At 45.4% G+C, this 16079-nt stretch overlaps 1 protein-coding gene across 1 annotated transcript; it reads left to right on the forward strand.

Moving 5' to 3' along the window:
* The first annotated feature begins 179 nt into the window (after positions 1 to 179).
* On the forward strand, positions 180 to 13753 carry LOC307221661 (phospholipase A2 inhibitor NAI-like). Its single transcript, XM_079986397.1, has 5 exons — positions 180 to 375; positions 5528 to 5653; positions 7925 to 8068; positions 9452 to 9589; positions 11065 to 13753. Exons 1-5 carry the CDS (start codon positions 312 to 314, stop codon positions 11271 to 11273), a joined length of 681 nt encoding a protein of 226 aa, XP_079842523.1. The 5' UTR covers positions 180 to 311; the 3' UTR covers positions 11274 to 13753.
* The last annotated feature ends 2326 nt before the right edge of the window (positions 13754 to 16079 follow it).

Genomic DNA, 16079 nt, shown 5'->3' on the forward strand with positions numbered 1-16079 from the left:
GTTCAGCCCTTCATGCTTTTAACATTGTTTTCTATAGTTGATGACTATCAAACCAAACCGAGAGGGATGCATGGTTATGTACATGAGACCTCCCGTTTGCAAAGCTGATCTACTACCCACTTGGCCTGTATCCCATTGGGGAGGTGCTTTGGCGTCTCCACCTTGTTTTCCGGGAAGCTTGACTGATCTCTTCTACAGAACAGTTCCCCACCTCCCAACTACACATACACAGATACGCAGTTGCATCAGGGAGGCAGAAGTGTGGGTTGGATTGGTCTTGTGTGTGTTCAAGGCTTGTGAACAGCTCTCAGATGAAATCTAGAATGATGCAGACTCCTCTTTTCATCAGCCTCCTTGCTGCCTTCATAGCCCTGGGTGAGTATGGAAACTTTTTGGGGGGTGGGGTAGGGGGGAGGCTGTGCAGCCCCAGTAAAAAATGCTGCATGTTTCATCTCACAGATAGTCCTCTGTGCAAAACAGTCATCATTACTCCTTGAGGTTGGAACAAAGAGGGTGCAGAACTTTTGTAGGAGTCCACTCATTAGCATCTGCAACAATATACTGAAATGGGGAAACAATGGGTGCTAAGGGAATAATAATAATAATAATAATAATAATAATAATAATAATAATAATTTATTTATACCCTGCCCATCTGGCTGGGTTTCCCCAGCTGCCTTTGACCAGCTTCCAACAAAAGATTAAAAATACAATAAAGAATCAAACATTAAAAACTTCCCTAAACAGAGCTGCCTTCAGATGTCTTCTAAAAGTCAGATTGTTGTTTATTTCCTTGACATTGGATGGGAGGGCGTTCCACAAGTGCATCCATCTTCGGTGATATAATATGCATGCTGATTTCCTAGAGTAAAGGCTTGGCTGGGGGAGAAAAGAGCCAAGCCTGGAATTAAAGAGACAAGCGAAGCCAAGCATCTTGTTGTGACAACCTGCCACAGCTTTGCTGATTTGGTGAGATACAATTTCCTGATAAGGCATAAAAATAAAAAAGAGAGAGGGAGGCATTAGGAGAGCACATACTTTCCATGTGTTGTAACATCTGAGCATTCCAAGGGTTGGGAGTCTGTGCTTTTTTATCACCCGTCTGGCAGTCAGAGAGATGGAAGAGGTGAGAGTTTAATGCCTCTCAAACATACCCTGTGGTAATGTAGTTTTTCCAAGGGCTGTTGACACTACAGTCAACCAGGAGGAAACAAAATTCCAAAGAGATTGGAGTAAATTTATGGATTATATAAATAATAACTGTAGAGATTTGAAAACTCTAGCAGGAATGAAATAAACCTTACGATGTGGACTGGATATAATAAGAAACTGCGGAAAGGAGACTGAAGTAAGAAAACCTGTTGAAGGGAGGGAAGGAGGGAGGGAAGGAGGGAAGTCAATGCTTAGCAGAGTGTTGGGAAAGAATGTGGGAAGATGTTTGTTGAATAATACTGTACTTTGTTTGTTTGTGTGAAGTGAAAAAGCAATAAAAAGCATTAATTTTTTTTTAAAAAAGACAATGTACAGTAGCATATAGCTCTGAGAGTTACATGTCAAAGTGGGTGTGTCCAAAGTTAAGGAATGGGTGTGGCCTATTTGGTTTATTTTTAAAATGACAACGTGAGGTTTGGGTGGGGTCAGGAAAAAACCTCTTTGAATCACAATGAATCTGTGAGAGATTTTTTTTTTTTAAAAAAAGAACAAATTTGAGGGGGCCTTGCAGGCGCACAAAACATTTGGCATCTCAGCGGGGGTACCTATTAGAACCATATTTGTTTCTCATATTTTTTGGGGGGGGTTCTTGGAGGGCCACAGAATCTTTTGGTAGCACATGAGACTTATGGAAGCAGTCTGATATAAAAATTAAGAATGGAACATTTTTGAGACCCTCAACCCCCCCCCCCCCCCGCCCCAAATTAACAGCTTTGGAATCATGATCATGGACTCATAGAAAGAGAGGGATAGCAGCTGTCAACTTTTTTATAAGAAAATGAAATTTCTTTTTAAAAAAATGACAAAAAAGCACTTGAGGGGCTGGATGCAATTCACAGCTTGTGAGGTAGCCACACACACACCCAATTTAGTGAGACAGTTGCATAAGGAATAGGCATCATATATGGTGTTGGTTTTATTTTTAAAAAACACAATTGGTTTTCCAATAAAGCCTCTAAGTAGTTTGCAGGATAATGGAATAAATAAAATTATTGCTGGGCCTTGAAGTCCTGGACCTTGACTGAATTTTTCTGTTCTGTATTGTTGCTCTTTGGCTGGAGCCCTGGCTGACTATTGCCCAATTCCTACTCTTAGCTGCAACCAGCAAGGAGTAATAATAACAAAAATAATTTATTAATTATACACCACCCATCTGGCTGTGTTTCCCCAGCCACACTGGGTGGCTCCCAACCAAATATTAAAAACACAATACAGCATTAAACATTAAAAAAACTTCACTAAACAGCCTTCAGATGTCTTTTAAAAGTCAGATAGTTGTTTATTTCCTTGACATCTGATAGGAGGGCGTTCCACAGGGCGGGTGCAACTACTGAGAAGGCCCTCTGCCTGGTTACCTGTAACCTCACTTCTCACAGTGAGGGAGCTGCCAGAAGGCCCTTGGAGCTTGACCTCAGTGTCTGGGCAGAACGATGGAGGTGGAGACGCTCCTTCAGGTATACTGGGCCAAGGCCATTTAGGGCTTTAAAGGTCAGCACCAACACTTTGACTTGTATCTGGAAATGTAATGGGAGCCAATGTAGGTCTTTCAGGACTGGTGTGGTATGGTCTCAGCGGCCACTCACAGTTACCAGTCTAGCTCCCGCATTGTGGGTTAATTGCAGTTTCTGGGTCACCTTCAAAGGTAGCCCCACGTAGAGCGCATAGTCCAAGTGGGAGATAACCAGAGCATGCACCACTCTGGCAAGACGGTCCATGGGCAGGTAGGGTCTCAGCCTGCGTACCAGATGGAGCTGGGAGACAGCTGCCCTGGACACAGAATTCACCTGCGCCTCCATGGACAGTTGTGAGTCCAAAATGACTCCCAGTCTGCGTACGTGGTCTTTCAGGGGCACAGTTACCCCATTTAAGACCAGAGAGTCCTCCACACCCGCCTGCCCCCTGTCCCCCAAGAACAGTACTTATGTCTTGTCAGGATTCAACCTCAATCCGTCACTGGGAGAGGAGCGAAACAAAGTGATATGATTAAACTAAACATCTGAAATATTATTTATTTATTGGGTTTTTATATACAAGAATGTTATACAAATAAGTATACCAAGTTTTCTCATGTACTGTATATCACAAAAAACAGCATAATAAATGTGGAAAGAAATATCTACAACCGTATGTTTCATTATTAGTGGTCAATGTATAAGTTCTTGGTTTATGAATTGATTAAAACAATTAGGGAGAAGGAGAAGGAGAAGAAACTATTCTCACTACAGCCAACCAAAGACAACTAACCACACCCTAAGCCACCCTGAATGTCTCTCATCACCAAGGAAATGGTTTCTCATTTTGACTGTGGCACAGGAGCTGGAGAGCTGGAGTGGAAGCTGCTGTAATTACATTATATCAGGACTCTGCATGCAAGTAATATGAAAAAGAGACTGTGCAGGCAATCAGTGTCTCCAGACCTCCCAAACCAATGGAAATTGATGGGTTTCTGTTTGCTAACTGACCCCAGCACTTCACTGTCTCCCAGCTTAATAGCCTTCCTACCCTGGGAACCCCACTGGCTGAAGAGGATAATTGGGATGAGGAGAGAGAGGGGGATGGCGGGTTGAGATTTCATTGATACTCTGGCAGAAAAGTACCGTACTTTTCCATGTATAAGACTAGGTTTTTTTTTACTGAAAAATTGTGTTTAAAATAGGGGGGTTGTCTTATACATGGGTCTTCTTTCTTTGGCAGTCACTCGTAGCCAAGTAAGTTTGTATTCCATAAACACAGTTTTAACAATGAGTCCATAAGTGACTGTGGAGGCCAATTCTGGATCCACACGTCCTTCCACAGTGGGGACATTGGTTTCTGGGCGGGAGTTGATCACGGTGTGGATTTGCCAGGCGTGCCTTCCTCCTAGCATGTTTCTCCCTTGTGTCCTGAGTTTCAGTGTCTTCAAAGCCCATGACACCTTTGTTAATGGCTGTTGTCCAACTGGAGTGCTCGCAGGCCAGTGTTTCCCAGTTGTCGGTGTTTATACTACATTTTTTTAAGATTTGCCTTGAAACAGTCTATAAACCTCTTTTGTTGACCACCAGCATTACACTTTCCATTTTTAAGTTCGGAATAGAATAGTTGCTTTGGAAGACAATAATCAGGCATCCGCACAACATGACTGGGGGGGACGTGGGATTGGTCAATGCCGCGAGCCGTAAATGGTCTGCAGCGTGTTATTGATGTCTGGGGCAAGGGGTGGTGTTGATTGGGTGTTGGTGTGGCATTTGGGTGAGCAATAGGCTGCTTCTCCCGGCGAGGGGTCAGACGTTAGAAGACTGTTACAACATGGGCGAGTCAGCCATTAGGTCAAGTGATTTCAGGCAAACCCCCTCGCCTGTAAAAAAAGCTCAACAACAACTCTGGGCAATCTTCCCCCATTTTTAAAATTTGTTGTTGTTGTTGTTTAGTCGTTTAGTTGTGTCTGACTCTTCGTGACCCCATGGACCAGAGCACGCCAAAATAGAGTATGGGAAAAGTATAGTTATTAGAACCTAAAATGCCTTAGTGGTTCTAACCCTTAGAGGCGATAGCAGTAAAAAGGAAAAAATATGGAATCAAACTGGGACATATATAAGGATTTATTAGAAGAAAAAGATAACAAATTGAAACTGAAAGATTATGAGGAAATAAAGCGCCACCTAACAGGGTGGATTCAGTACCACCAACTAAATGAGGTGTTCAAAGCAGATTTTTTAAAAAAGTGAAATTTCAACATTAGATAAAGAATTATTAAATAAAAGAAAGGTAATTTCTAAAATGTATGGAATTTTGTTGGAATGGGAGATGTTTTATGACTTTATCATGTTTTATGACTTTATTGTGTTTTATGACTTCCTTGATATTGTATGTGGGCTGGAACTGGTCTGTGACTGAAATAATAAAATTAATTCATTCACAATTTTAAAAATAAATAAATAGAACATTAAACTTTTTTTTAAAAAAACAAACTTCATTATAAAGGGCTGTCTTCCGATGCCTTCTAAAGGTTGTATGGTTACGGTATTTATCTCCTTTGCTTAGTGATTGCATAACTCCATACCCTCCAGCATTTATCTGATGAAAATAGGGATGTCCTAAGGAAAAGAGGGACATCAAATAAGAAACTGGGACAGCTTCTGTAAATCCAGGGCCGTCTCTGATGATTGGGACACTTGGAGGGTCTGTAATGACTTTAGCCAGAGGGAACCTGCCCAGGGTTTGAGTACACCTTGTTTTGGTGCATCTTGAGTTCTTAACTCTGGCTAAAGAAAAAAGCGGGAGAAGGAGAGAAAGGAGAATTAACAACATTGACTTTTCTTATTTTCTGTGCTTTCAGGAATGGCTCTAGAATGTGAGCAATGTACTTCACAGACAAGCCGCTGCTCAGGACCTATGATGCAATGCACCCTGGAGCAAGACACATGTGTTACTCGGGTGTTGAGTGTCAGCAATTCTGGGTTAGGTAAGTGGAGATGACCTACAGCCACCAGCAGATTTGAACAAATGCGTAACATCCTCTTGCCTGGGTGGGGAGCAGGGTAGGGCCAAGACATTTGGCATTTGAGGAAGACCCACCCCCCCATTGCCACCAGGGAAGAAGAGGAGAGGTCCCAACAAAGGAGGGGTGGCAACTAAAGCTATTTGAATACATTGAGTTTGCTAAAATGACAGAAACAATTAGGAATGGAACAAGCCAAAAGTTCACTAAGGAACGGGAGTGCTATAAAAATTACCTAGAAAAACACTGTTCTCAAATAAAACCTTTATTATGCTTTGATTAATTTTTGCAAAAGACAAAACAATTATAATAACCAACAAGCTAATACAGTACCAAGGAATGGAAAACATCTAAAGAAGGCAGTTAAAGAATGGGGAAAAAATGACCCGAATTGAGGTGGTGGATCGAAGTCAATTCAAAAGATTAGAATTGTTAAGGTTTGATCATTAAATACAAGTCTGGGGAATGGGTGGTGCGGAAGATAATTAGTGGCTATGTATTTTTTTCCTCTCTCTTTATTTTCTTTTACTATGTTACTTGGGTATAGTTTGAATTATAGATGGGAAATGTTTATGGATTTATGCAAAACAAAACTTAATAAAAATAATTAAAAAGAAAGAAAGAAGAGAAGAGGGAAGATCTACATCAGGAACAAGGGGTTGAAGAAAGATGGACACCTGCTTCCCCGGGGGACCCTGTTGCGTGAGGCAGTCTCCTCACCTTGCCTCTTGGTGAGGAGGCTGGTTCATCTGGGTTCCTTGCTGTGGTTTAATTCCCTGGAGATTCCAAATGTAACCAGTTACCCTACCTTCTGTCTGCAGAGAAGCTTTTGTTGAGCACTAAGCAAGGAAACAGGGGACGCAGGTGGCGCTGTGGGTTAAAGCCTCAGCACCTAGGGCTTGCCGATCGAAAGGTCGGCGGTTCGAATCCCTGCGGCGGGGTGCGCTCCCGCTGCTCGGTCCCAGCGCCTGCCAACCTAGCAGTTCGAAAGCACCTCCGGGTGCAAGTAGATAAATAGGGACCGCTTACCAGCGGGAAGGTAAACGGCGTTTCCGTGTGCGGCTCTGGCTCGCCAGAGCAGCGATGTCACGCTGGCCACGTGACCCGGAAGTGTCTCCGGACAGCGCTGGCCCCTGGCCTCTTAAGTGAGATGGGCGCACAACCCCAGAGTCTGTCAAGACTGGCCCGTACGGGCAGGGGTACCTTTACCTTTACCTTTAAGCAAGGAAACAAAGGGCATTTCCTTGATTTGGATTGAGAAAAGTGCTAAAATGATGAGAATGATGCCTGCTACGTATCTAGCACATATCTACTAAAAGGTAAAGGTAAAGGATCCCTGACAGTTAAGTCCAGTCGTGGACGACTCTGGGGTTGTGGCGCTAATCTCGCTTTACTGGCCGAGGGAGCCGACGTTTGTCCGCAGACAGTTTTTCCGGGTCATGTGACTAGCATGACTAAGTCGCTTTTGGCGAAACCAGAGCAGCGCATGGAAACGCCGTTTACATTCCCGCCGCAGCGGTACCTATTTATCTACTTGCACTTTGAGGTGCTTTCAAACTGCTAGGTTGGCAGGAGCTGGGACCGAGCAACGGGAGCTCACACTGTCACGGGGATTCGAACCGTCGACCTTCTGATTGGCAAGCCCAAGGCTCAGTGGTTTAGACCACAGCGCCACCCATGTCCCGTCACATATCTAGTACCCAGCTCTAAATGGCTTGGGATCTAAGTACTTAAAGGAGTGGCTTCAACTGCAATGGCCCTGCTGCTGGCTTTGCTGGTGGGAGCTGCTGCCCAGTTGGCACTGACCCACAACCAGGCCTTCTTAGTGGTGCTGGAGTGCCCTCCCTGGTGAGGTGTAATCTGTTTCCCACATTATTAACACCCAGGAGGAAGTTAAAACTAGGCATTTATTTAATGGCTGAAAGATGCCCCGTTGATATTATCAGCTCAGGGCATGTGACTGTTCTTGAATGGTTTCCATTTGTTTCATTTGTTGATTGTATTTCTTTGCTGTTTTCTTGCTTCCCAACCTGGATTCCTTTCGGGGGAGAGGTGGGCTAGGGATTTAATGAAACATGAACTGGAGAAACTGGCGCACAATGGGCCCGTGGCCTGCCTTGAGACCATATGCTATGATTGCTAAATATGCTGGGGTGTGTGGCCGGTGGCTGCCCACAATGAGGCTAAAGCTATCACTTGTGTTTCACGAGATTTGCCTTCTTTTGATCCCTCCAGAACAAAATGTTTTTGAGAAGGGTTGCGGCTCATCAAAATTGTGTGGCAAAGGGCCCCTAATCATCAACACTGGCCCACTTGGAACAACAGTAATCGAGACTCGTTGCTGTGCGGGAGCTGCCTGCAAAACAACATGGCCCCCTAGTAAGTCACCGCTTGTCTCTTTATCCTTTCCTCACTCTTTTCATCAGTCGCTTGCTGACAACCTGGTCACTGAGATTCATCCTGATTTAGACTAAAGGTTGCAGGAAAATGAGAAGACACCCACCTGCAGAATAGTGACAGTTTATAAGTGGCCATTCTTTTTCTTTTAAAAAGAAATGCTGTTGCTTCCCACACCCTTTGGGAAGCCTCGGCATTGATTTGATGTTTTACTGTGGCCTCTGCTTCTTCCAGACTGCTTCGCCAAAAACAATGCCCTAGGTGCATCAGAACAAATGCTCAACTAAGATGGGATAGAATCAACCCCCCATGTAAGTTTTGTGCAAGCATATCAGGAGCAATGCTCAATGAACAGGTCATGTGGATGATGCTAAAACATCAGGAACAGATTCTCTATACAAGACTGAAAATTTTGGGCAAAGAAGATTCTCACTGCAAAGAAGGAGAACCTGCAGCTCTCAAGATCAGGGTTTCCCAAACGTGTGTCTCTAGCTGTTTTTGAACTACAACTCCCATCATCTCTAGCTAGCAGGACCAGTGGTCAGGGATGATGGGAATTGTAATCAAAAAACAACTGGAGTCCCAAGTTTGGGAAACCCTGCTCTCGATGATGGCAAACTGCAACTCCCAATATCCCTGGCAACTGGCTAGCTGAGGCTGATAGGATTTGAAGTCCAACAATAGTGGAAAGGCTATAGGTTCTCTGTCCCTGGCTCTATGGAAATCTGGCCTGGAATTGGAAGCATGTGAGGAAATGGGAGAGTGCAGATCTTCAGTGGTAGGGCCAATCCAAATGCCTGACAGTTTAAGGGGGGAGGGCAGGAGGAACCTCTCCCAAAGATGGGGAGGAGACCAAAATTTGGAAGGGGCTGTCATTTCAGGTGAGATGGTGCCCCCATGTATGAAGCCAAAGATGGCAAAAAACATGGTACTGGCTTGTCAAACGTGTCTCCTAGACATATGAGGCACTGAGAGCCAGTATGGTGTAGTGGTTAAGAGCGGTAGACTCGTAGTCTGGTGAACCGGGTTTGCGTCTCCGCTCCTCCACATGCAGCTGCTGGGTGACCTCAGGCTAGTCACACTTCTTTGAAGTCTCTCAGCACCACTCACCTCACAGAGTGCTTGTCATGGGGGAGGAAGGGAAAGGAGAATGTTGGCCACTTTGAGACTCCTTCAGGTAGTAGTAAAGCGGGATATCAAATCCAAACTTCTCCTTCTCCTCCTCCTCCTCCTCCTCCTCCTCCTCCTCCTCCTCCTCTTCTTAGCAGAATGGGAGGCACTTAATTTTTGTGATCTTCTTCCTAATCCCCTTGGCAGCACTGTTCTTCTTACATCCCAAATCTGATTTTCTCACCTTTCTTCCAGTTTCAAGGAGAAACACCACGTTGAATGGAAGGCAATGCTCCACTTGCCCACCTGATGGAGCCGAGTGTAAGTTTCCGCCCATCAAATGTGCTGGAGAGGAGACCAAATGCTTTGAGATATCTGGAGCTACAACCATAGGTAACTATAAATCACCTATTCTTATAAAGGTTTGTTGGAGGAACTTGATTTCTGCAACTCTTGTTGCAGATTGGCCTCATCCACACCTATGATGTTTTCTGAGGAAGGTAATTGAGAGGGCTGTGGGATGGCAGCTGTAAACGTTTTTTGAAGGCACCAATCATCTAGACCAATTCCAGTCTGATTTTGGAGCTGAATTAGTCTGGGTTGCCTTGAAGGGGTGACCATGATCGAGAGAGAGTCAAGGGGAGGGCAGCCTGACTTCTACTCCTCATCCTCTTTGAGGTTTTGATACCTTAGAATCCTCCTGGACCACACTGTGGGATGGGTATCGGAGGTACTGCTTTACATTCCCATTTCCAGCAACATAGAGTAGCATTCGTGCGGTTACGCTGTGGAGTTCTGCAGTCATTTGGAGAAGTCATTAGGCAATGTGGAGCATGCTGTTATTGATGAATGCCCCCAACTCTGTTTCTAAACAGTATCTGAATCAGGTGCAAGTGGGCATGAAATGGGCTGGTGCCTGGCACAGTGATGGGCTGGATTGGGGCCAAAAAACTGAGCTTAAATCCTGGGATAATGTGGGTTTTGTGGGTGAGTGCTTCACTGGTCTGGGAAATCTGTCAGTATGAGATTGCATTGTCCCTTCCAACCCTATGATAGTATGGTGTCTATAGCCCTTCTTGGCCCTAGTGATCCCCAGATTGGATTAGGGTGATGCATACTGCATAGGGCTCCCTTAAGGTTGGCCTAAAAGCTTCCAGTAAGGCAGAATCCCCCAGCAACATATCAACAGTATGAAGCACCTGTCTTGAAAGAGCTGCACAAAATGCTACTAGAAATGCTGAGAAATAAAGTCTTGCCTCCATGAATGGCTTACGTTGTATACTCCTGCCCAGTCACTTCAGCCTTTGGCAAAGAAATTTGTGATAGTGCCCAATGCTCTGGAGGCTTCACTTCTGTCCTCTAAGACAGGGACCTTCAGTGTGGTGGCCCCTGCCTTTTGGAATGCACTCCCACCAAACATCCGGCAGGCACTACAGTATTGGCATTTAGAGACCTGCTTAAAATCATAACTTCACTCAGACCTGAGGGCGTGAGCCAGCCATGTTTGATGTATTAAGCTGCTCTACTGATCTGAAATGCATTTTGCCATTTTTAGTGATTGTTTAAATCTCCAGCTCTCCCAATAATTCCCTTCTCTTCCTTCTCCTTCCCCTCTCCTCTCCCCCTCTCATGCAGCTGCTTACACAGAGAGAGGAGGAAGGGAGGGAGGGAGGAAAAGCACCTATCCTCCTTCATGTAAGGAAGACAACAAATGAAAGCTGCTAAATGTCCCCCTGTTCCACTCTTGGAATTTGTTTCCTGCCCAGCTTGCCCAGCCACTGACTCCCCCACGAAATAGAAAAGTGAAATCACTGGATGAAGTATCTCTCCTGATAAATGACAGTCGTTTCCTTCAATTCTCTATGCAGCAGGACAAACCTCAAACACCGTCCTCAAGGGCTGTGCAAATGAACTGGTCTGTCAAGCAATGGAAACAGGCACCAAAACATTTGGGAATGTGATACAAGAAGTCAAGTCAGCTAAATGCACAGATGGGGCAGCCAGTACCATCCCAGGATCCCTTGGACTCCTCTTCCCAGTCCTTAGTGGGCTGCTGCTGGTCAAGTTCCTTGCTTGATTCCCCAGTTGATGCTAAGATTGGAGAATCCACTTTGAGCTATTCCTCTTTGCTGCTTGCTTGCGGCTATTATTGGAGCCACCTGCAGATGCTGAAGAACAAGGGCCAAATGCCACTCTCCGGTCTTGTCTGTCTGGTCCTTGAGAGTCTTCCTCTGACACCTCCCTGCCCCTTTCACCCACCTTGAGAGCTTTGGGCTGCCTGGAATGTGTCTTTGTGCTCCAATGATGCTTCTAGCTTGCCTGGTTGGAAGACAGAGATGGATGGCTGAGTGTGTGTGCACAAACTAGTCTCCTATGCAAAGGAGAGCTTTACATTCGCTAGTTCCCCAACAGTTGCCTCAGGCTCCACCTACCAAAGGCATGTGGCCCCCAGTAGTCTGCGCAGAATGGAATGTGGCCCTTGGACTTACAAGGCTTCCTCATCCCTGCCCATAGTCTAGAAGCTCATGTTTACATCTACTGCCCTCCAACAGGAGCAAAGGGTGATGTTGACCAAGGGAGTAATTGGTTGGTATCTTTACCAGCAGATGCCACTATTGGTTGGCAGACAAAGGAGGATGGCTGTGTCTGTACAATACACAACTGGATCTGGATAGTGGCCAGCAGTCACCACCGATGCCCTCCTGGCCAGTGGTATTTCCATCCTGATTCAGCACTGGGCCACAGAGTCAGCATGCACCTTTTCACTGAGCTAGGGTTTTTCTCTAGGAATTGGTGAATCTGCCCATTTCTCTCAATGTCTCCCATTCCCCTACCACATAATAGTTCATAATAGTTCAGTTCTTCACATTTCTGTGTTATTATTTCCTTTAAAAAAATGGAATAAAGGTCACGAAAAATAAACACCATTTTAGTGTCCACTTCTCCTAGCATACATTTTTTGTATGTCAAACATACACAAAGTTTGCAAGCAATTTCCTGTAATATGCATTTTTGCACACTATATTTAATGAGTTTTAATGCACATTAACATATGTGATTATGTACACATTGGTTACTTGCAGAGCGGTGCTACAGAAGTGGAGATTGTGAAGGATACCTGCTTTTTGGTTCATGCCCAACCCAATCCTGGAAATAAATACACTAGAGCCAAAAAACATCATTTAGAAATGTTTAATCTGAAGAAAAGTGCACTCAGTGCCCTGGGCCGCTTTGCAATAAGCTCAACTCCACCACCAAAATTGTACAAAAGTTATGGGAAAGAGGCAAAAAAGGAGAGCAAGTGGTAAATTGGTATCCTTTGATAGACAGCTTGCAGCACCCTATGCAGCTGACACTGATAAGAGCACTTTGCTTTATTTTCTTCCTCTAGTGATTAAGTCGTCTCCTCTCATAATTCAGTCCTGGTTCCACTTTTGTAGTGGATGAGTGACTTCTTAAAGGCATTACAGATTTTGTTCTCTATTGTTGGACTTTTGTGCAGCATTTTATACACATACACATACATTTCACCCAACTTTTTTTTGGGGGGGGGGTGTCGTTTTTTTAAAGCTTCTGTAAAACCGCCAGGAGAAAGTTGTTATTGGGAGGTATATAGATGACAGCAGGTAAATAAGCAAATAATCTCCTGGTAGTATGGCAAACATCGCCTTCGTATGCATCGAACCCAGGGATGAAGCTCTGCATTTTCAAATTGTGCCGCAATGTGTGTGTGTGTCTGTGTGTGTGTGTGCCCATGCAGGGGTGGCGACTTGGGCCCCAGATTATGCATGCTCAATGGCACCTGTGACGTAATGTGACGTCAGGATGTCACGCTACGTTGGCACGCTGCAGCAGCGCTTTCAAGGCCTCATGGGGCCTCGGAGGTCATATCCGATGCCTTCAGAGACATCTGACGTGAAGTCACCTCAGAGGCCTGGCAGGGCCTTGGACGTCACTTCCGAGGCCTTGTGGGGCGTCAAATGCTTTGCAAGGCCTTGGACATTGCCTCGGAGGTCACATCAGGCTTCTGACATGACTTCTGGTAGAAACCGGGAGCCCCACATTATGGGTGCCGAGAACCCACAAAAAAATGTGAGTACTCAGGCCCCCAAGAGTTGTTGCCAGTGTGTCAATGTGTACAAGAGAGAGCGCAAGGGAGGCAGAACTAACATATACGTCACAGGAAATTGCCTTAGAGAACTATATTTGAACTGCTGTGCCAGCAATATCAACAGTTTTTGCCTCTGCTTCCCACCTTCCAGCTTTTCCTGGTATTGTGGTAAAACCGCTCCTTGGGTTGTTGTCTTTTTTAATATCAAGAAGTATCTTAGTTGATTAAGGAACAAATCTAATACTGTGTGGCTTTTTACCATGTATCTTTACTGTGCTATATGAGGCATCCATATTCCCACCGCCACCACATATGTATTGAACCTGTGGATTCCATCAAATGCACATGCAGAGATCTTTTTAAAATATATATGTGTGTGTGTGTAAGTGAAAGAAATAATATGCTTGGAAGTTGGGGTATTAAATAAAACGAGACAAATAAATCAAGCTATTGCTGTGCTGTTAGCAGTTTTTCTTCACATGTATTTTCCATAGGTTTGCCCTCAGGTGAACTCATCAAAAGGATTTCTAAACATATATAAAACTCCAAAGGTGTTTATTGCAGTGAATGGGGGTAAATTCTGGTTTCCTTAGTTTGTGAGAGGCAGCTGACAAGGCTGTCACTCCTTTATTGTTTGTTCTCTTGATTGAGTCCCTGTCAAATGTGGGCAGCATTCAGCTCTGCAGATATTGCTGAATTCAAACTCGCCATCGCTGCCAGCAAACATAGCCAATGTCACTGTCCGGGTTACAGGCAGTCAGAGTCCCGGCTTTGTACGTTGGGACCTGGGTAGAGGTCAGGAAGCAGGAATCAGCAGTCCAGGGTCAGCAGTCCAGGGGTCAGGAAGCCAAGGGTCCAAGAGTCAGGATAGGTAAAGGTAAAGGTAAAGGTACCCCTGCCCGTACGGGCCAGTCTTGACAGACTCTGGGGTTGATGCGCCCATCTCACTTAAGAGGCCAGGGGCCAGCGCTGTCCGGAGACACTTCCGGGTCACGTGGCCAGCGTGGCATCGCTGCTCTGGCGAGCCAGAGCCGCACACGGAAACGCCGTTTACCTTCCCGCTGGTAAGCGGTCCCTATTTATCTACTTGCACCCGGAGGTGCTTTCGAACTGCTAGGTTGGCAGGCGCTGGGACCGAGCAGCGGGAGCGCACCCCGCCGCAGGGATTCGAACCGCCAACCTTTCAATCGGCAAGCCCTAGGCGCTGAGGCTTTAACCCACAGCGCCACCTGCGTCCCAAGAGTCAGGATACCAGGTGTTAAATAGTGGGCAGACATGACAGACGACACAGCGATTTCTCCAAGCAGCTCTTTATTTTGTAAGCTGGAATAGAAACTGAACAGCAAACAGCTCAGCCGGCCTGCTTTTATAGGCAGCTGGCTGTCAACATTGTAGCAAGAACAACCCAGGGTTTCCCGCCTAAAATAACTGACGTGGACCTGAGTGAAAACTACATACACAATACTCCTGGTGGCCTGGGTGAGAACTTCAATACATAACACCAGGAGTCAGAAAGCCAAAGCCAAAGCCCAGCTAGGTGTGTAGTGTGTTGCTGTGGCAAAGAGCCAGAGGGAAAGGCTGGTCTTATATACCCCTCCTGACCCCTGCCACCAGGTGCTACGAGTCTTCTGTCAAGCCTCAACTGTGTGGCCGTGCCTTGCCCTTCCAGGCCAAACTCAGGAAGGCCCCAGTCCTGCGAGGCCCTACCAGTCACAGGGCCTGGCTCCTGCATGCACTCCTGACAGCCAATCAGCAGGGATAGTTGAGGTTTAGAAACATCTGGAGGGCCAAAGGTTCCCGACAACTGCTGTTAAGGAATGGGCTGCTATTTACAGTCGAGAAAGTCACACAAGAAGAATTCAACATTAATTTATATGCCAGTCATGTAGCTTTGCGCACATTCGATCCTGACAATCCACTTGCAAAGCTGTTGGTGGTAATTGAAGATTCCAACAGAATCTTGAAGATAAATTTCATGTTGGGCAAGTCCCGAAATCAGAATGTTTTGGATGGCTGCAGTTAATGAAATAGAAATGATCGCTGCATATGTTTTGCTGACGAACTTTTCACTTATTTTATTTGGTTTTGTAATATAGGTATTAGCTTGATCAGAAGACAGAGAATTGGTCATTCATTTACAGGCACAGCAACTCATTCACAGACAGACTCTGCCAGCCTTTCTGGGATGTTTTGGCATCCAGCCATGTGAAGGGGGGGGGGAAGGCCCACTCTCATCCTCCTAGAGAGCACCATCATTTAGTTTTCCCTATGGGAACATGGCCCACGCTTTAAGGTGCTAGCAACAGGAGTTTGCTGATCAGCTAAGGCCATTATCTTGCAACGAGATTAGCCTGACTATGCAAGTTTCCGCTTGAAGATTCTAACCTTGCAGATACTGAATCACAGGCCTGGAAGGGACCCACTGATATCACCCAGGCTAAACCTATGACACATCATTGTCCTCAAACACAAAGTAGAATCAAACCATCAGCCCAGGCTGTGGAGTCCATTTCATCATCTCCTGAAGAGAGCATCAACTGCATGAGAGCACTTTGAGGAATCCCCTCCTCCATCTTCCCACAGCTTCAAAACATATTCTAGCAGTCAAAGGCTTGACTCTGCCCCTCCTCCTGTCTCAATGATTATTCTACCAGCTCCTCTCCTAAACACAAATATAGGGTAGGTTGGTGGGTTTGTAGAAGGTCCACGCACACAGCTGTGATACTTCACCCCAGTTTCAATGTTGAGGAGAAATAAATGTGAAGGATGTGA

This window comes from Podarcis cretensis, assembly GCF_951804945.1.
Source record: "Podarcis cretensis genome assembly, chromosome: 8".
Lineage (NCBI taxonomy): Eukaryota > Metazoa > Chordata > Lepidosauria > Squamata > Lacertidae > Podarcis > Podarcis cretensis.